Below are 20,269 nucleotides of genomic sequence, written 5' to 3' on the forward strand. Positions count from 1 at the left end.
CAAGACACGCCCCTTTCTGCTCATTGGCTACACATTAGCTTTGTTTTTGTTTTGTTTTTTCGTCCCGACTCAGTCTTCTGAAGCATTTCTCAAATAACAGAGACCCTGCCTTTAAGTTACTCTATACTATATCATCTCTTTCTCCTTTCACGTGTCTCAGGTGGCGATTAAAATCGTGGACAAGACGCAGCTGGATGACGACAATCTGAAGAAGATCTTCAGGGAGGTGCAGATCATGAAAATGCTGCGACATCCTCACATCATTCGCCTCTACCAGGTCCCGTCCCTGTTCTTTTCTCTGGCCCCATTGGTCCTTCGTAGCTGTCAGTCATCTTCCAGCTCTTTTTCACACTCGGTTGAAGCAAGTTGGAGTGCATTTAAAAAAAAAATGTATACAAAAAAAAAGGAAACTTTACAGGATAAAAATAAAGGCTTCAGAAAGAGAATCCATGAGAACTTGATCATAGATTGAATGAAAAAAAAAATTCAATCCAATAGTAAATAGATTAAATTGTTTGTTTGTGTGTGTGTGTGTGTGTGTATGTGTGTGTGTGTGTGTGTGTGTGTGTGTGTGTGTGTGTGTGTGCTTTCTCCACTTCCAGGTGATGGAGACGGAGAGGATGATTTATTTAGTAACGGAGTACGCGAGTGGTGGAGAGATTTTCGGTAAGTGTTACAGCCTCACTGTGGCTTCGTCCCAAACATAGCTCTACTGCTCTGAATAATGTGTATAGGTAGCATGCTAGGATTCGTCCAGTAGCCAAATGGTTTGGTACACAGCCCAGAGGCCTGTGGCTGATAAGTGTCAGCATGAGCTCAATGGCCCTGAAGATGTATGTGTGTGTGTGTGTGTGTGTGTGTGTGTGTGTGTGTGTGTGTGTGTGTGTGTGTGTGATCAGATCATCTGGTGGCTCACGGTCGTATGGCGGAGAAAGACGCACGGCGAAAGTTTAAACAAATCGTGGCGGCTGTCCACTTCTGTCACTGCAGAAACATCGTCCACAGAGACCTGAAGGCCGAGAACCTGCTGCTGGACCACAACCTCAACATCAAAATCGCAGGTCAGAGAGATTAGAAGGTCACAGTCTTCATATCAACATACAGAACTGGCAGAAATGGGAGTGTAGAGCATGTAGCGTGGCTGTAGATCATAATCGTAACCTCATGATTCCAAGTAAGCAGACGGGGGGGTGGTGGCATAAAACACATAAAGGCAGACTGAAGCGAAGGCAAACAGACAGATAAGAAGAAACATAAATATGGAGGAGAGCAAGACACAAATAAATAGAGGAGAGACAAAGACAGACAGATTGAGGTGAACAATTAAATGTTGGGTAGCGACAGACAGATGGACAGACAAAAACATTTAGAGAGAGAGAGAGAGAGACAAATGGTGAAACAGAAAGCTAGTGAGACAGACAGAAGTTGGACAAAGATATATTGCAAGACATCAGTCCACCATTTTCTCTCTCTCTCTCTCTCTCTCTCTCTCTCTCTCTCTCTCTCTGTAGACTTTGGATTCAGTAATCTGTTCTCTCGAGGACAGTTGTTGAAGACGTGGTGTGGAAGTCCTCCATATGCTGCTCCAGAACTGTTTGAGGGCAAAGAATATGACGGTCCCAAAGTGGACATCTGGGTAAGACACACACACACACACGCCATATGCTATGAAACCGTTAGCTTGAGCACAAGGACGTTCTGATGTAAATAGCCTTGTTGTGTTTGGACATCCAGTTGAATCCCGTGTGTGTTTGTGCACACAGAGCTTAGGTGTGGTGTTGTACGTGCTTGTGTGTGGCGCTCTCCCGTTCGACGGCAGCACCCTCCAGAACCTGCGTGCTCGTGTTCTTAGCGGCAAGTTCCGCATCCCGTTCTTCATGTCCACAGGTAAACACGTCACCTTTCACTTCTGAGAATCACCATTTTAAAGGTCCAAGAGCTGAAGCTTTTCTTAGTATTTTTAAACTTGGAAAACCCCCAGTTGAGGGTTGAGGAACTTGCTCAGGGACCCAGCAGTGGTAGCTTGATGGATTTGGGATTTGAACTCACAACCTTCTGATTGTTAATCTAACACCTTAACCACTAGTGCCCCTTTTCCACCGAGGCAGTTTGAGTGCAGGTTCGGAGCCTAATTTAGAACCAGTTCTTTCTTTGTAGACAGCCAAAGCACCGGCCCTGAACCAGGAAAAGTGGTTCTTAAGTAGCACCAAAACGTTGCTGGTCTAGACTTAAGAACCGCTTGCGTCAGGAGCTGTGGGTGGGGCTACTGTTAGCGCATTTGATAATGTACCTTAAGTATAATAATGTTTAATACACTTTTACTTTACCGCGAGATGATCAGTTATCAGCACACATGATAGTAGGTAGCTACATGCTAAGGATAACTTTTTTTCTGTATTAATAATAAAATAGTGTTATGTACTTTTTCAATTACAACCTCCGTTTATACAAATTACATGGAGCTGTACGTATACGTTGAATTCACATTGCTTCTGGGACCAACAGGTTCACAAAGCCATGAGCATTAACAGTAAAGCAACATCCGCCATTGTTGATGTGTTTGTGTTTGCCGCTGCTGCGCTAACGTTGCTGGGACACGTGACACGTATACAGTGACGTCACACTCGGCGCTGTGATGCTCTCTAGCCGGTGGAAAGGCAAACCGGTTCTTAGAAGGTTCGCCAGTGGAACCAACTTTGAACCAGCACCAGTTCTAGCTCTGAACCAGCACCCGCTTCTTTTAGGTGGAAAAGGGGTAAAGGTTACCACATCCCACATTGTCCTTATAAATGACTTTAAAAGAAGCCTACATGCTCTCCAGCTAATATTTTCATAGTTTCTGCTCGTAGCGAGTCGTCTCTTAGCTGTTTTACAAAACATTTTAGGGAACTGTTTATATTCCAGAACTTTTGTCTCATTTACATGGCCACTGTGTCTTTGCGTAGTTCTTGGATGACTATTTAGGGGATATATAGTCTTTACTGTCATTTTCCAAAAATCTCAATTTCATCGTTCTCATTTCTTTTCCGTACGTCACCTTTGAATAACGACGTTTCCACTTGCTAAAACGTTGTGAATTTTTTTTTAGGAATTTCTTAGGTAATTGATAAAATTTCAGGAAGTCTTGTCTTCAGGAAGTTTCTGTTGTCCTACATGTCTACATCTTGTAGTTTTGGTGATAAGGAGGCTTCTCTTAGCTATTTACAAGCTCATCTGATGGAAAGGTTGCTAATGTTTCATATTTCCACCTTCGTAATGAAATAAACACAACACAAAAACCAGTTACACAACTAGTCTACATCATAATCAGTGTTGCATAGAGAGCTAATTTTGTAGATTTAAAAATAATTCTATAATACGTAATGACACTTGACTATAAATGACGTCATTAGAGACCGTTGCTTACGGGATTGGATGCCGTCACTGTCGTTCCTTTGTACGTTTTGTTTTGAAAAATGATTAGTTTGTGTAGTATTACAACAATTACAATACATATTTTCCCTAAATCGATTCAGGAAAGTTTAATATTTGCAAATGATTCTTATTTCCACTTTATTATTAGCCAGAGCTGAAATGCTAATTCATGGCTGAATTGCCCGACATCGATAAGAATTGGTCTTACTCTTGTTTCTAAAATTGTGTGTGTGTGTGTGTGTGTGTGTTCTCTCTCTCTCTGTGTATGTTTTCATATGTGTGTGGGATCCAGACTGCGAGTATCTAATCAGGCATATGTTAGTATTGGAGCCGAGCCGCAGACTCAGCATGGAGCAGATCTGTAAGAACAAGTGGATGAGGCAGGGAGACCCGGATCCCGACTTTGACAGGGTGAGGCACACAAAATAGTTTGACATTCATCCGTGGTCTTGATTAACTTCTCACTGGAAAGGAACAAGTACTTTAGGTATAAGCACTTTTAGGACAGATTAACTTTTATTCATATTCCTTTGTTATGTTAAGGTACATGGGCTATGTAGCTGAAAAGGTTAAAACAGTTCAAGTGTATTTTCATATTTTATTAGGAGTGTTTTTTTTCCCATGTAAGTTAATATTATATAGACTGTAATATGCTACATTAATCGTCTGTGTGTTAGCTGATAGCGGAGTGTGAGCAGGTGAAGACCGAGAGGGAGACGGAGCTGATTAACGAGCAGGTTCTCATGGCCATGTCAGACATGGGATTGGACCGAGATCGCATTTTACAGGTAAGCAAGCACACAAACGAATAAATCGTTACAGACCTGAGCACTTGGCATAGATTATCCAGCTCGCTTCGCTTCCTTTAGAAAACGCTTGAAAGTTTAAACTGACAAACCCATGTGCCTTCCATTTCAGTTCTTCCCCACTCTCAATGGTTTTTCCATCCTTCAGTTAGTTCTTTACTGATGCTCCTGGATTTTGGGGATTTTCAAAAGCATATATGACCTCCATATCCACAAGAGACCTACAGAGTGACATGAGCAATTTTGTGGCGTGAAAATGAACATATTCTGTAGTTAACTAGTTAGCTTGGCTCATGTCTAAGCCACCCGATGTACACTGCACACCAAGCTTTTTGGTTCCATAGTGCTTTTGTTTTCATATTTATCTTCTTGTATGGATTATGGTTTAATTAGTTTAGCTAGTGGTGGTCTCGTGAAGTTTAAACACGAAAATAATCACTGTATGATCTTGTATTTCCAAATCCGTCACGTTCACTGCTTTATGACCTTCTGACACTTTAGGCACAATGCACATATTAAACATTCTCTCCCCCCCTTCTCTCTTTCTCTCTCCGGTCTCTCTTTCTTTCTCGTTAAAGTCACTGCACACAGACGCATACGATCACTACAGCGCCATCTACAGTCTGCTATTGGACAGACTCAAAAGGCACAAAACCCTGCGTGTGGCTCCTCCTGCCACCCCTCGCCCCATCGGCTACCCCCTCAACGCCGTGCAGGTGCGCTCCATGGTGTGACATCAGACCTAATGGATAGTTTCAAGAGCCAATTTTATGAATATTCATTTTTACAAGACCGACTCATAAATATTCATATTTATGCTCTTAAATATTTATGATGCCCTCAAAGCAGCGTTTGATCTGTTTGAGCTCTGTCTTGTGTAGGGCAACAGCACGTTGTTATTATTATTATTATCAAATAACTTATGACAAAATCGTTAATGTCAGACGTATGGCAGATTTTAGGAATGTGGCAGTAATCTGTTGCATTGTTTTATCAGGGGTGCTTTCAAAACAGAAAAAGCGTCAGATTAGTCAAGAAACCACAAGTCAGACGGAAGTGTTCATGAACATAGGAAGGTTGGACTGATTCGGTGCTAATCAGTGTTCGTATTAAAGTTCATACTTATGTATATGTAATTATTTAAATATTCATTGTAATTATAAAATAAGTTACATTATATGCAGCCACTGATTTCTTTTTGTGAAATTATCGGTAAATAATATTAGATAGCTATTTCAAAGTTATGCTAAAACTAAACAGCACAGGTGATTTTCATGAAATTAACCCAAGCAGACTAACGGACTCCCCCAGTAACAATAGGCAGTGAGCTAATTGGCACACGAATATTAGAACACTTACCCTGATATTAGACTAGGATTTTAATGCTTTACAGAAAGTGCCAGACAAAAAGACAACATAGATTAATATCATCCTTTCATCATTATCTGTGGACAGGCTCAGCCCCCTAACCCCTGGTTTAACGGGTTTAAGGTGTACATGGGTTACAAATGTGTTTGTGTAAGGCACCTAAGTAGCATTCGGTAATTTCTCTCTCTCTCTTGCGCTCTCTCTCTCTCTCACTTTTCTAATTTTAGGATCAAGCTAATGCTGTTAGCATGACTGTACCTCATGTCCAGCTCATAAATCCCGAGAACCAGATCGTGGAGGTGAGTGTTGCCGTATCCAAAACCACCTCCACCAGCCTGCAACCATTGAACATCACTATTTTGTGCTCATGCTAACACCTTTAAACTGTGTGTGTTTGTATGTGTGTGTAGCCTGATGGGACAATGGCATTAGACAGTGATGAAGGGGAGGAGCCAAGTCCAGAGGCAATGGCACGCTACCTGTCAATGAGACGGCATACTGTCGGTGTTCCAGACCCTAGGTATTCACTTTTTACTCACAGAATGTACCAAATTATATAACGTGTGTTTGTGTATACTCACATCATGTTATAAGTGATACAAATATGTGTGTGTGTGTGTGTGTGTGTGTGTGTGTGTGTGTGTGTGTGTGTGTGTGTGTGTGTGTGTGTTTCTCACAGGACTGAGATGATGCAGGAGGAGTTGAAGTTGCCACCAGGGTTTGTTCGCGCCCCTCCTCAGGCACCATTCCCTCAATTGCCCCCCACAATCACACACACACCTACCTTCATGCCCACCCAGAGCCTGCAGCCAACACAGCAGCTTGAGTACAAGGTAACATATGCTTGTGTGTTAGTTTTGTTCATTTGCTTCCTTTTTTTGCAGCTGTCTGTATACCTTGTGTGTGTGTGTGTAGGAGCAATCCCTTCTTCAGCCACCAACTCTGCAGTTGTTAAATGGGATGGGTCCGCTGGGTCGCAGGGCCTCGGATGGAGGAGCAAACATCCAGCTTCATGCACAGCAGATGCTCAAGAGGCCACGTGGCCAGTCACCACTTGTCACCAGCCCTGTGAGTGTGTGTTTTTGTGACTCCACATATACAGCCCAAAATCTTAATCCAAGTAGGATGTTTTTATATCAAAAAGCAATGGAGTATTTAAATTCATGCCTCATGCATATTAATTGAGTCCAGTTCATGAATATTCATGAGGAGAGAAACACCACCTCTGCACCTGTTCAGTGTTAAGTGCATGTTTGGGTTTGTACAAGAGTGAATAAATGAAACGTACAAACAAACACAAATATATTTTTTTTCTGTAATTTTCCTGTAATTGTTTGTTGTACTATTACACATTATTGAATAAATTGATCGATTGTTGGTATTTTATCAGAGAAATGAGATTTCATTACATATTTCTTCCTCCAGCATCCTATTCCAGCCGTTGCTCCCGTGGATGAGGAGGGGTCAGACGGAGAGCCAGACCCAGAGGCAGTGCAAAGGTGAGCCCTGCGTCTGCGTCTGCGCGTGCGTCTGCGTGTGTGTCTACTTGTCTTTTTTTTTTATGTCATTTATTTATTAACACTGTCCAGTATTGTTTTTTTAATCAAATGGAGGAAACGGTATTTATTTTTGTCTCTAGTGATTTTCGGAATGATTTCCGACCAAATAACGATTTTTGGCCAGATAAAATTACAAAAGCTGTGTTGAATCTTGTTTCAAAATCTCTGTAGGAAGAATCAGGATTCCTTCAATTCAGCCACTTTAAAACTTTCTTTCAACATTCAGGAGCCACGTTACACACAGCACACATGGTTCCACACTACACACCTTTCAGGATTGTAATTAATGCAAAAATACTGTCACATGTTCCAGCTAAAATAAGTCATTTTTTGCTGTTTATTTGCACCCAAAAAACAGCCATGTGCTGATAATTATATGTTCCATGATATTTACAATTCTATTATATCGGCAATGTCCATATCTCTGCTAATGTCCTTGCTAATATGCATTCTGTTCCTGTCCTCTGAATTTCTGTTTACCAGAAGAAAGATGGAGAACAAAATGAATATATGAATGTATTTTTCAAGTAATTTTGGATATGAAATTGTAATAACGGCACATGGCTGCACTCAAATATTCATACTGAAATGGAAAGTAGTGAAGTGTGGATAGACTCGGGCTGTGTGTAGGATTGTGGGTGTGTTGTAGAGTTTAGGAGCTGTGTGTGTGCCTGTGTGGCTTACAGCGCTTTTTTGCTGCTTGTGTGTCTGTGTGTCTGTTTGTGTGTGTATGTGCGCGCGCGTCTTGGTGTGTGGGAGCTGCTCGCTGTGCTGGGTGTCGTCGGGTGCAGGGTGCGTACTAAAGGCTGCAGCACTGCTTTCTGCCACTGGGGGTGTCATTCCCTTTGCTGTCCCTCTTCCCCCTCTTTTTTCTCTCTTTCTCTCTCTCTTTCATTCTGAACCCTAATTCAATTTAGTTTTGGCTTGTCATAAAATCTTAACTTCAAAATTCGAAATTACCCTAAAATTTCTTGCCAAAACCAAACAAAAGTTTCAGCTTTGCTTCTGACTAAGCTTTGCACAACATTATTAATAGTAAACATCCGAAACAAAACGCCACGGACACATCCTGTCTTCCAATCGGACATGTCAAAGCGGCGGCCAATCAGACAGCTGATTCGTGCTGCTTCCTGTCTTTGCCTCGCCCCCTCCCCTTCACTCCCATGGCACAGGTACTTGGCGAACAGCTCCAAGCGACACACAACGCACAACGCAGCGAGCTCGAGCTACACCTCTACCGAGCTCTCGAATGACACTCAGAGAGCACGCACAAGGGGCTGGACCCCCGAGCACTCACGGTGAGAGAACACACACACACAAACATACACACAAGCAATGAAGCGAAAGACTCGTAATAGAACTGTGATAGGGCTTTCGACTGAGAGTGTGAATGATGCATGTTTTTTTGTTTTGACCTTTGCCTGACCTCTGGTGTGAACTCCAGCTCCAGTCTTACACACACACACACACTGACAGAGCTGAGCTGTGTGACTGTGTGTGTGTGTGGCTCAGACTGGACAAGGACGATCCAAGTGCCGCATGACTTGCATGATGTTATTGTTATGACGTGATTAGAGCAGTGCATATACCCCTCTAACAAGCCTGAAACAATTATTTTAATATCTAACAAGGAAGTAACACATGGAGTATAAGTAGGGTAACTGTTGGAGCGGAGTAAGTAGGGTAACTGTTGGTGCGGAGTAAGTAGGGTAACTGTTGGAGCGGAGTAAGTAGGGTAACTGTTGGAGCGGAGTAAGTAGGGTAACTGTTGGAGCGGAGTAAGTAGGGTAACTGTTGGAGCGGAGTAAGTAGGGTAATTGTTGGAGCGGAGTAAGTAGGGTAACTGTTGGAGCGGAGTAAGTAGGGTAACTTGGAGCGGAGTAAGTAGGGTAACTGTTGGAGCGGAGTAAGTAGGGTAACTGTTGGAGCGGAGTAAGTAGGGTAACTGTTGGAGCGGAGTAAGTAGGGTAACTGTTGGAGCGGAGTAAGTAGGGTAACTGTTGGAGCGGAGTAAGTAGGGTAACTGTTGGAGCAGTTTATGCCAATGTAGCTGATGGAGCAGTGTTGGCAGGGTACCTGTTGGAGCAGTGTTGGCAGGGTACCTGTTGGAGCAGTGTTGGCAGGGTACCTGTTGGAGCAGTGTTGGCAGGGTACCTGTTGGAGCAGTGTTGGTAGGGTACCTGTTGGAGCAGTGTTGGCAGGGTACCTGTTGGAGCAATCTAGGTTGGGTATCTGGTGGTGTATTGTAGTTAGAGTAACTGGTGGAGCTGTGAAGGTAGGTCAACTGTTGGAGCGCTTTGGGAGGGTAACAAAGCAGTTTCTGTCAGGTAACTGATGGCACAGTCTAGGTAGGGTCTGATGGTGCAGTCTGTGTAGGATAACTGGTGGAGCTGTCTAGGTAGGGTAACTACTGGCGCGGTGGGTCAACTACTAGGTAACTACTAGGTAGGTCAACTGTTGGAGCGGTGTAGGTAGGTCAACTGTTGGAGCGGTGTAGGTAGGTCAACTGTTGGAGCGGTGTTGGCAGGGTACCTGTTGGAGCGATGTTGGCAGGGTACCTGTTGGAGCAGTGTTGGCAGGGTACCTGTTGGAGCAATCTAGGTTGGGTATCTGGTGGTGTATTGTAGTTAGAGTAACTGGTGGAGCTGTGAAGGTAGGTCAACTGTTGGAGCGGTTTGGGAGGGTAACATAAAGCAGTTTCTGTCAGGTAACTGATGGCACAGTCTAGGTAGGGTCTGATGGTGCAGTCTGTGTAGGATAACTGGTGGAGCTGTCTAGGTAGGGTAACTACTGGCGCGGTGGGTCAACTACTAGGTAACTACTAGGTAGGTCAACTGTTGGAGCGGTGTAGGTAGGTCAACTGTTGGAGCGGTGTAGGTAGGTCAACTGTTGGAGCGGTGTTGGCAGGGTACCTGTTGGAGCGATGTTGGCAGGGTACCTGTTGGAGCGGTGTTGGCAGGGTACCTCTTGGAGCGGTGTTGGCAGGGTACCTGTTGGAGCGGTGTTGGCAGGGTATCTGGTGGTTTATTGTAGTTAGAGTAACTGGTGGAGCTGTGAAGTTAGGTCAACTGTTGGAGCGGTTTGGGAGGGTAACATAAAGCAGTTTCTGTCAGGTAACTGATGGCACAGTCTAGGTAGGGTCTGATGGTGCAGTCTGTGTAGGATAACTGGTGGAGCTGTCTAGGTAGGGTAACTGTTGGAGCTGTCTAGGTAGGGTAACTACTGGAGCGGTGGGTCAACTACTAGGTAACTACTAGGTAGGTCAACTGTTGGAGCGGTGTAGGTAGGTCAACTGTTGGAGCGGTGTTGGCAGGGTACCTGTTGGAGCGGTGTTGGCAGGGTACCTGTTGGAGCGGTGTTGGCAGGGTACCTGTTGGAGCGGTGTTGGCAGGGTACCTGTTGGAGCGGTGTTGGCAGGGTACCTGTTGGAGCGGTGTTGGCAGGGTACCTGTTGGAGCGGTGTTGGCAGGGTACCTGTTGGAGCAGTGTTGGCAGGGTACCTGTTGGAGCAATCTAGGTTGGGTATCTGGTGGTGTATTGTAGTTAGAGTAACTGGTGGAGCTGTGAAGGTAGGTCAACTGTTGGAGCGGTTTGGGAGGGTAACATAAAGCAGTTTCTGTCAGGTAACTGATGGCACAGTCTAGGTAGGGTCTGATGGTGCAGTCTGTGTAGGATAACTGGTGGAGCTGTCTAGGTAGGGTAACTGGTGGAGCTGTCTAGGCAGGGTAACTGGTGGAGCTGTCTAGGCAGGGTAACTGGTGGAGCTGTCTAGGTAGGGTAACTGGTGGAGCGGTCTAGGTAGGGTAACCGGTGGAGCGGTCTATGTCGGATAACCGGTGGAGCGGTCTATGTCGGGTAACCGATGGATATTAAGACTTTGTGGTGGGAGGAGGAAGTTCAGGATAGTATCCAGAGGAAGAGATTAGCCAAGAATAGGGACATGGACAGGACTGAAGAGAATAGACAGGAATACAAGGAGTTACAGTGCAGAGTGAAGAGGGAGGTGTCTAAGGCCAAGCAGAAGGCATATGACGAGTTGTACAGTAGGTTAGAAACTAGAGAAGGAGAGAAGGACTTGTACAGGTTAGCTAGGCAGAGGGATCAAGATGGGAAGGATGTGCAGCAAGTTAGAATTATTAAGGATAGAGATGGAAGGGTGCTCACAAGTGAGGAGAGTGTACAGAGGAGATGGAAGGAATACTTTGAGGAGCTGATGAATGAGGAAAATTAGATTGAAAAAAGAGTAGAAGGGGTGAACTCTGTGGAACAGAAAGTAGATAAGATTAGAAAGGATGAAGTCAGGAAGGCTTTGAAGAGGATGAAAAGTGGAAAGGCAGTTGGTCCTGACGACATCCCGGTAGAGGTCTGGAAGTGTCTTGGAGAGGCAGCAGTGGAATTTTTAACTAGTTTGTTCAACAGGGAGAGTGAGAGGATGCCTAAGGAATGGAGAAGTGTGTAAGTGCCGATCTTTAAGAATAAGGGGGACGTGCAGAGTTGCAGCAACTATAGGGGGATAAAGTTGATGAGCCATACAATGAAGCTGTGGTAAAGAGTAGTGGAAGCTAGGTTAAGGAAGGTAGTGGAAATTTGTGAGCAGCAGTATGGCTTCATGCCCTGAAAGAGAACAACAGGTGCAAATTTTGCTCTGAGAATTTTGATGGAGAAGTATAGAGATGGTCAGAGAGAGTTGTACTGTGTGTTTGTAGACTTGGAGAAAGCGTATGACTGGGTGCCAAGAGAAGAGCTGTGGTACTGTATGAGGAAGTCAGGAGTAGCAGAGAAGTATGTCAGAGTGGTGCAGGACATGTATGAGAGGGGCAGGACAGTGGTGAGGTGTGCTGTACGTCAGACAGAGGAGTTAAAATTGGAGGTGGGACTGCATCAGGGATCGGCTCTGAGCCCCTTCCTGTTCGCTATAGTGATGGACCAGTTGTCAGAGGAGGTCAGACAGGAGTCTCTTTGGACGAAGATGTTTGCAGATGACATTTGTGATCTGTAGTGAGAGCAGGGAACAGTGGAGGAAAACCTGGAGAGGTGGAGGTTTGCGCTGGAGAGAAGAGGAATGAAAGTCAGTTGTAGTAAGACTGAATACATGTGTGTGTGAATGAAAGGGAGGGAAGTGGAACAGTAAGGTTACAGGGTGAAGAGGTGAAGAAGGTACAGGAGTTTAAGTACTTGGGGTCAACAGTCCAGAGTAATGGAGAGAGTGGGAAAGAGGTAAAGAAGCGAGTGCAGGCAGGTTGGAATGGGTGGAGAAAGGTGTCAGGAGTTCTGTGTGATGGGAAAATATCAGCAAGAATCAAGGGGAAGGTGTACAGGACCAGTGGTCAGACCGGCCATGCTGTATGGTTAGAGAGCTAGAGGTAGCCAAGCTGAAGATGTTGAGGTTCTCTTTGGGAGTGACCAGATCGGATAGGATTAGGAACGAGTACATTGGAGGGACAGCTAATGTTGGACATTTGGGGACAAAGTTAGGGAGGCCAGATTAAAATGGTTTGGACATGTTCAGAGGAGGGAGAGTGAGTATATTGGTAGGAGAATGTTGGACATGGAGTTGCCGGGCAGGAGGCAAAGAGGAAGGCCAAAGAGGAGGTATATGGATGTAATTAATGAAGATATGAAGCTAGTGGGTGCAAGTGTTGAGGATGCAGAAGATAGGGATAGGTGGAGAGAGATGATTCGCTGTGGCGACCCCTGAAGGGAAAAGCCGAAAGAAGAAGAAGAACTAATTGAACAGGTTAATTTAGCTTAACTAATCCCCAGTTAATGTTGCTTTATCATTTCTATAATAATCTTGAAAAGATTTATAAATGGCTCTGTGACTGTGATCCAACTTTGGACATTTGGATTAGGCAACTATTTGATCAGATTACCATGGAATAATCAGATGCGTAATGCTTGACTACTAGGATCTTTCCTAGGAAACTGGGAGTGGATAATTGTAGGACCCAACACTCATACTGTGATATGACAAACCCTTGTCTAGAATAAAAATGGACTTGGTTGAAGGTAAGCAACTGATCAACATTAGGTGAATGAATGAATGAATGAATGAAGGAAATATTTGATTTTGTCAAATGTCGCTGATTTAGATTAGATTATTAGTTTTGATCTAAGGTAGATCATTAAGTTTGGTAGGTATTTAGATGGATATTTTGGTTTAGATTGGGGAAGTATGCGAGCGGGATTGTATTCCAGCCCTCTGTAATGAAGATGCTTGGTCAAGAGTAAATACTAGGTATAGAACATCACAGAGTTTGGTGTTAAATAAATAATTAATTTAGCAGTTTTATTGTAGGATATGTAATCAATCAGGTTATTACAAGGCTTTTTATAGGGTCACTTATCCACGAAAGTTATAAAAGTTTATAAAGTAAATGTTTGCTTTACACCAAATTTGATTGGTTTAGATGTCCAATAGCTGATCAGTTTTGCCAAGTGTATTTAATTAGTAAGCTAATTATTAGGTTTTTTTAAAGTAACTAATCAGTTTGTTCTTAGATAACCGATCGATCAGTTGCTTTCAAAGGTAGTTAAGCAATCGGTTTGTTCTAAGGTTGTAGGTTGTTTCTAATTCATCAGTTCAGTCAATAGTGGAACTAATCAGTTGGGTTTGTTTAGACTAACTAGTCCTAGAGGAAATGAGTGACCAGTTAAGTCTAATCCATTGAAAAGTTCATGCTTGATTCAGTCTACAGAAGCAAATGCTATTGTAGGTAACTTGTTTAGTTTATGGTTATTGTGATGTTGGGTATCTAATGATTTTGGTGCACTCCTAAGGATGCTCATTTGTTGGTTTGACAGCCAATTGCTCACCCATTGTCAGGAGTAGAATACAGTATATGTGTAAGATTTGAGGTTTGCTACATGTCCTAGTTGAACAACTGTTAATGAGTGTGTATGTGTGTGTCTTAAAGGTCGTCATATAAAGACTGTAACACACTGCACTTACCAATGGAGCGCTTCTCTCCTGTGCGACGCTTCTCTGATGGAGCCGCAACGATCCAGGCTTTTAAAGCCCAGCTAGAGATTAAACAGCTCAAGCAGGTACACAAAGTCTTCAACTAAACAGCAACTCGGCTGTAATGACAAACTCTTCAATGTCAAGTCTCTCCTAATTGGCTGCAGCTTCTGTGATATGGTCAATGATTTACCTTAGCCGGTGTTTATTTCCAATTCAAACCCCCATGGCTTTTACCCTGTACTGATTGAGATTGGACAAAAATGGTGCTTTACCTGCTAGGGTTCTTGCAGTCCTTTTGTTAAATAGGGGGTGTGTATGTGTGTGTTAGGAGTGTGAGCAGCTGCAGAAGATGTACGCTGCACCACAGGATGAGAAACTACTGGAGCACACACAGCAACAGCATGTCCTCTACCAGCAAGAACAACAGATCCTACACCAGCAAATACAGGTACATGAGTGTGTATATATATACACACACACACACTTACTGATGTCTCTGAAATACCGTCTATAGCCAGCAGTGGACCAGAATTAATGATGGCAAGCAATCAGACTGCAGTCTAACATGTTCTTCTTGTTGATAGCAGATCATCTGGTCCACATATTTGATCTGGCACAGATTTTAAAATATTACTGTAACCTATCAGACTACTCACCCCAAAAGGAGAAAAACTTTGAACAGGTCTTAGTTATCTTTGTTTTATGCACATATTAATACAAACTGTTTTCTGCAGGCCCTTTCTTTGGGACACGGAGAAAACCAGCCCAGTCATCTTACCCATCAGCTACAAAGGTAAATACACACACGTTTTTTGTTAGACTGGGACATTGAAAAATGTTTAGTGCTTCAACTGTATTCCTTTTCCTCAGGTTGCGTATTCAACCCTCCAGCCCACCACCTACACATCCCAGCAACCACCTCTTCAGCCCAGCCAATCAGAGTCCACCACCAGGAAACCAAGGGATGATGCCAGGACATGGTACCCACACATAAAATTTCTGTTTTTCATTCAGGTATTTCTGATCTGCTAAATCTGCTTCGTATGATTAATGATATGATTTTTCTTTTTGCTCCGCCTCCAGGTGGGCCTTTCCAGCACACCCCTGATTTGTACCAATCCTCCAGCGGCAGCCCGCCCCCTTCTACTCTGCCCTGCATGACCATGGCCAGTCAACAGCCACCTCAGCAGCCCCCTGGCCCTACACACACAGCCGTCACGTTAGCTCAGCAGCAGCAGCCGGTGACCATCCAGGTGCAGGAGGTGGAGCTTGGGGGTGGAGCACAGAGGCAGAGTTTCCTAGCGACGCCATGTCACAGAGTACTGGGGAAGCAGCTGAGTGCAGACAATGCCGAAACACACAGGTGCTGATGCTGATCACGGACATCTGCGCTTGGGCTGGGATTTCTGGGACTTTATTTTTATGATTGATTCAAAATTTCTGTTTTCGATTCTTTAAATTCCTTTGTTTGTCATCTCAGTGGTTTTATTTTATTTTGATTTGTTATTAGCATTTTAACTTTTTTGTTTTAAGACGAATCCCTTTTTGGACATGATGGATTCTGTGTCAGAGGTATAGTTAAAGTTGTTTTAACTTTGCAGATAAAACCCCATGTGGTAGAACCCTGGTATGATAGTCTTCTTCCTAGAACACAGAACATGCTCAACCTAGATGTCCCAAAATTATATACCGTGTTTGAATAAAAAGTGAAAAACGGTGTTAACTGTATGCCTGGTTGTGACATTTTATTACTGTATGGCAGCATGTGTTTTGGGACGTAGGACCTATAGGTGGTTGTTTGGTTTTGCCTTAGATGCTTAAATGAAGCTTAGTTTGTGCACTAATTATTCTAATCTAAAACAATTTGTTTCTCATCACAGCCGCAGTCTGGGCCGTTTCCACTGCTCAACATCGGCGTATGAGCATGCCCAGTTCAGCGCCCATGTAGGCGCAGGCCCCTACAATCCCTATGCCCAGGCAGCATCCCTCAAAGTGCCTGGCCTGGATGGTTACCCTGGTTATGGCAGCCCGTCGGCCCTGCAGCAGGCACTGCTGTCTCCGACGCCTCTCGAGTACCGAGTGGCGCAACATCAACAACAGCAGCAGCACCAACACCATGTCACACCAGTACTTCAGGGACTGCTCTCACCACGGCACTCACTAACGGGCCATGCTGACCCACGTCTGACAGCACATGACCTCGCTAACCTGCTCAAACGCTCCAGGCCCGCTGTACCCGCCATCCCCACTAACAACAACAACAATCCTCAACCACCTCCACCACCAGAGTACACCGACAACCTGCTACTTAATCAGGTAAAGGAAGTGGTCATAGTATGGCCACTTCACTTATGGCTGAATTTTGAAAACATTCTAAATTTGTTGGGATTTGGTGAAAAGTGCAGTGGAATTTTTGTTTAAATTAGTCTTTCGATTTCCTTTTAATCTTTATAAAAGTTGGGATTTCATTGGCTTCTTCTATAACTACTTGCAACATTCTCTTCCTCTAAAGCCAAATTGTACACACAGTTTTACACCTTTTAATAAACAAATGATTGATGTATGTAGAGATCCGTGAATTTGTGTGTGTATTTGTTTGCACACGCCCTCTTGTTCATCTTTTGGCTCGCAGGACTATAGTGACAATCTGCTGATGCTGGATCCATCCCAGCCCGCACCTGCACCACAGGCTCCGCCCCAAACACACTACCATCACCACCACCACCTGCTGCAGATTCGGACTCCGCCTTCAGAGTGCCAAGCTCCGCCTCTTGCTCACTCCGAAAGCATGGAGGAGGATGATGTCGCTGCCACCTACCATGATGGCCTGCTGGCCAAGGTCACCACCCCAACAGCTCAGAGAGGTGAACACACACGCAGAGTATTATATTATTTAGCCATATTGAATATTGTTCATAAAGTACAATTATCTCTCTCTCTCTTTCTATTTATCTCTCTTGCTGTAGTGGTGATGGAGGCCGATCCCCGTTCTGTTCAGGGAGACGCGTATCGGCCCCGAGCCTCGCTGCAGCGCCATCATACCATCCAGACAGCCGATGATGCCTACGTATGTCCTCTCTCTCTCTCTCTCTCTCTCTCTCTCTCTCTCTCATCTCAGACAGTTTGGAGATATTACATTATAGAAATGTGTGGCATCCAGGAAAGCCCTTCAGATAGTAAAATTCTGACATGTTCTATTTCTCTGAACTGACATAATATTCTCTACATGTAGCTTAGACACACGTTTTATAGCAATTTAAAGTCGAATTAGACAAGACTTCTGTATCTGATTCAGGTATTATTGACCTTTGTGTCCTGCTCTGCAGGATCAGGCAGAAATGTCTGGAATGAGCCTCTTGGCTGGGAAGGCGCTAAGCTCTGCCCGCATGTCTGACATTCTTAGCCAGACATCTCTGGTCGGAAGCCAGCATCTACACCAGCGGGAGGAGTCGGGTACACACACAAACATTCATTTACACTGACATGCCCACTCATTTATTCTCTAATACCAAAAACACTGAGCTTTGAACTGCAATTTTGTGTGTGCGTGTTTGTAGTGTGTAACGTGGAGGACGAGCTGCACTCGGCTTCGTGTTACCCCTCCTCCTGCACCAGCGACATGCTGCTCACCTATAAACCCCAAGACCTTCAGTACAGCATGGAGCAGGCTGGTGTCTAACACGCCGGTAATGTGACGTGTGTTTGTTTATATACTGGAATTCTTCAGGAATGTATCTAACTATTCACAACAATCTCTCTCGCTCTCTCACCCCTCAGGTGTTTGTGCAGTGTGTATAAAGCTCCATATCCGTCTCCTGTGTTCAGCTGCGTCATGCCAAACCTCCATCGTGTGTGTCTGCGTGTGTGTGTATGTATGCGCATGTGTGTGTGCGTGCATGTGCGCACCCTCCAAGAAGAGGAATGCTCATCGTCTTGTTTTCCTCACCGATTGGACGAACTGGGTGACTCCCTGTCCCTCTGACCCCGGCCCTAATCATCAACCTGCTCCTCCTGGACTGCCCTTTCTGTCTTGTCGACTTCACCAATGCGAGGCATCTGCGCACAGTCTTATGTAGACACATCTGTATAAATATAAACACACACATATTCTCTCTCTAACACACACACGCACACAAACACAGATCACACACAAAGCCACAAACCCAAAGTATTTCACAAAAAGCCTGTCCTTTGGTTGTTTTTTTGTTTGTTTTCTGAAGCGGGGTAGCGTCAGCGTTTCATAACCTCCCCAATCCGCAGCGCTAAAATGGATCATTCCAGAGCAGCACTGATAGCAGCCCAGCGTGGAGCGGTCTATTCTGTTACGCTGGCGGGGGTGGACGGGCCCGGAGACATGGCACAGGATGACCAGCTCTCATTTGTTTCGTCTCCTTCTTTTCTCTGTGTCTTTCTTCTTTTCCTTCTTTCTTTCTTTCTTTCCTTTTTTTTTTTTTGTTTTTTTTTTGTTTTTTTTTTGTTTTTTTTTAAATGCATTTTTACGGCTAATGTTCGTGTAGGAATTATGATCATTATTATTAATTATTATTGTTATTGTTTTCTGTAAAAGAAGTTTTATCGTTATAATATTATAATGGCAATTATTAATATTATTAAAAGAGAGGAAAAACTTGGTGTTGCAAACAGGAAAAAAAAAAGAAAAAACACAATCTTGCACTTTCAGTTTAAAGCGAGCTTTATTTTTTTAACCTCTCCCTCCTCCTTTTCACTCCCTCTCTAAAGTCATTCATTCCACACCTTTCTCTCCAGCTCTTCTCCTGGCTGTGGCAGCACGGTGCATCGCCATTTCTTTTTCCTGTACAGTGATGCCATGTATAGATCGCCAACGTTTCTGTAAGCTTCCTGTGTTCCTGTAACCGTGTATGTTTTTGTATTTCTTTTGCCCGGAGAGACACTCGTTTATCCCACAAGGTCGAGGAGAGTAATTATTTTTATTTTTATGTTTTAATTTTTGCTGCTTTTTATCGTTTCCCTTGCGCCGCGCTGTCACGGCCACCGTTTTGTTTGCGTGTTTGAGTGATGTTAGCTCATACATATCACCTCACATTTGCAGTCCAGTCGTTTGTATGTCCGTCACACACTCACATGCATGCACACACGTTCGCATGCATGCACACACAGGTTGAGGTTTGCATCCAAAGTGCCATGCTCTTGAATTTAAACCTCAGCACTAACCATATTTGTCCAAACATCTGGTAAGTCCAAAGTGTTCCAAACACCGGGCAAAGTACATCAAATGCACTAGGTTCGGCGTGCCCACTTTGTCAGGGTGAAGCCATTAGTGAATGGAGTTACCTGAATTCTCAGAGTTCACCTGTTTTAAGCTTACTAGCAGCATTTCACTTGCACTAGGTCTAAAGTAAACGGAGGAGGTGAGATTTGGGACGCAACCATTGGTTAACATTCACAAGTTTCTGGAGTGATTAGCCAAGAATTCAGCACTTGGCTAATTAAAAGGAAGAAGTGAACTAGATTCAAGAACCAACCATTTGCATGGACAATGGTCTTTGTGTGTGTGTGCGCACGCGCGCACAAACGCATGCAGTGTTTTGTGCCTTGTGTCCATGCCCCGGGTGCATGCTGGGTCATCGTTGATAAAGGCAGAGTCCTCATCGTCTCTTCTCTCTCTCCCGTCCCTTCTCCTCTTCTCAGTCATTTCATTTTTTTTTTGTTGTCGTTTTGTTTTTGTTTTAATTACAAAAAAAAAAATACTAAAGTGCAACAACAAATGGTTAAAAAAAGAATTCCAAACAAACTGAGAGAATAATAAATATATATAAATAAAGAAATAAGTAAAATCTGATCGTGTGTGATTTTGTTCTTTTATTGTTTTTCATTCTTTAAACAGTTATCATTATTTACATTTCTTTTTTTCATTATTTATATTTCTCTTCAGTTCCTTCTTTTAACTTTTATTCCTTTTTACTTTTTTATTTACATTTTTGTTTTTCTTTTTTCTTTCTTTTGGATATCTTGATGAATTTTTAATGCCTCCACCTTCTCTTTCTATCTATCTTTTTCTTTGCAATTTTTTTTTAAAAATCTATGCAGAACCAACTAAACAAATAGCATCAGGAACACCAAAAAGCTATTACAAAGTTGTATCATCCATTAGTGTGTTATTTTAAAAACAAAAGAAG

At 43.6% G+C, this 20,269-nt stretch overlaps 1 protein-coding gene across 5 annotated transcripts in view; it reads left to right on the forward strand.

Moving 5' to 3' along the window:
• Positions 1-19,845, forward strand: part of sik3 (SIK family kinase 3) — a 28,025-nt gene extending 8,180 nt beyond the window's left edge. Inside the window, exons 2-26 of one of the 5 annotated variants that reach the window (XM_027138824.2) lie at positions 161-277; positions 603-666; positions 900-1,061; positions 1,512-1,636; positions 1,764-1,887; positions 3,707-3,825; positions 4,092-4,202; positions 4,799-4,948; positions 5,816-5,887; positions 5,999-6,108; positions 6,268-6,421; positions 6,504-6,656; positions 7,014-7,087; positions 8,320-8,445; positions 14,065-14,194; positions 14,440-14,559; positions 14,846-14,904; positions 14,982-15,091; positions 15,195-15,474; positions 15,992-16,427; positions 16,744-16,975; positions 17,078-17,178; positions 17,438-17,564; positions 17,669-17,797; positions 17,889-19,845. In XM_027138824.2, the coding sequence (XP_026994625.1) occupies positions 161-277; positions 603-666; positions 900-1,061; positions 1,512-1,636; positions 1,764-1,887; positions 3,707-3,825; positions 4,092-4,202; positions 4,799-4,948; positions 5,816-5,887; positions 5,999-6,108; positions 6,268-6,421; positions 6,504-6,656; positions 7,014-7,087; positions 8,320-8,445; positions 14,065-14,194; positions 14,440-14,559; positions 14,846-14,904; positions 14,982-15,091; positions 15,195-15,474; positions 15,992-16,427; positions 16,744-16,975; positions 17,078-17,178; positions 17,438-17,564; positions 17,669-17,790 (3,378 nt within the window). In that variant the 3' untranslated portion in view covers positions 17,791-17,797; positions 17,889-19,845. The remainder of the gene's footprint in view (positions 1-160; positions 278-602; positions 667-899; positions 1,062-1,511; positions 1,637-1,763; positions 1,888-3,706; positions 3,826-4,091; positions 4,203-4,798; positions 4,949-5,815; positions 5,888-5,998; positions 6,109-6,267; positions 6,422-6,503; positions 6,657-7,013; positions 7,088-8,319; positions 8,446-14,064; positions 14,195-14,439; positions 14,560-14,845; positions 14,905-14,981; positions 15,092-15,194; positions 15,475-15,991; positions 16,428-16,743; positions 16,976-17,077; positions 17,179-17,437; positions 17,565-17,668; positions 17,798-17,888) is intronic. The other 4 variants (XM_027138825.2, XM_027138826.2, XM_027138829.2 and 1 more) reach the window with 4 other exon arrangements.
• The last annotated feature ends 424 nt before the right edge of the window (positions 19,846-20,269 follow it).

This window comes from Tachysurus fulvidraco, chromosome 11 (genome assembly GCF_022655615.1).
Source record: "Tachysurus fulvidraco isolate hzauxx_2018 chromosome 11, HZAU_PFXX_2.0, whole genome shotgun sequence".
Lineage (NCBI taxonomy): Eukaryota > Metazoa > Chordata > Actinopteri > Siluriformes > Bagridae > Tachysurus > Tachysurus fulvidraco.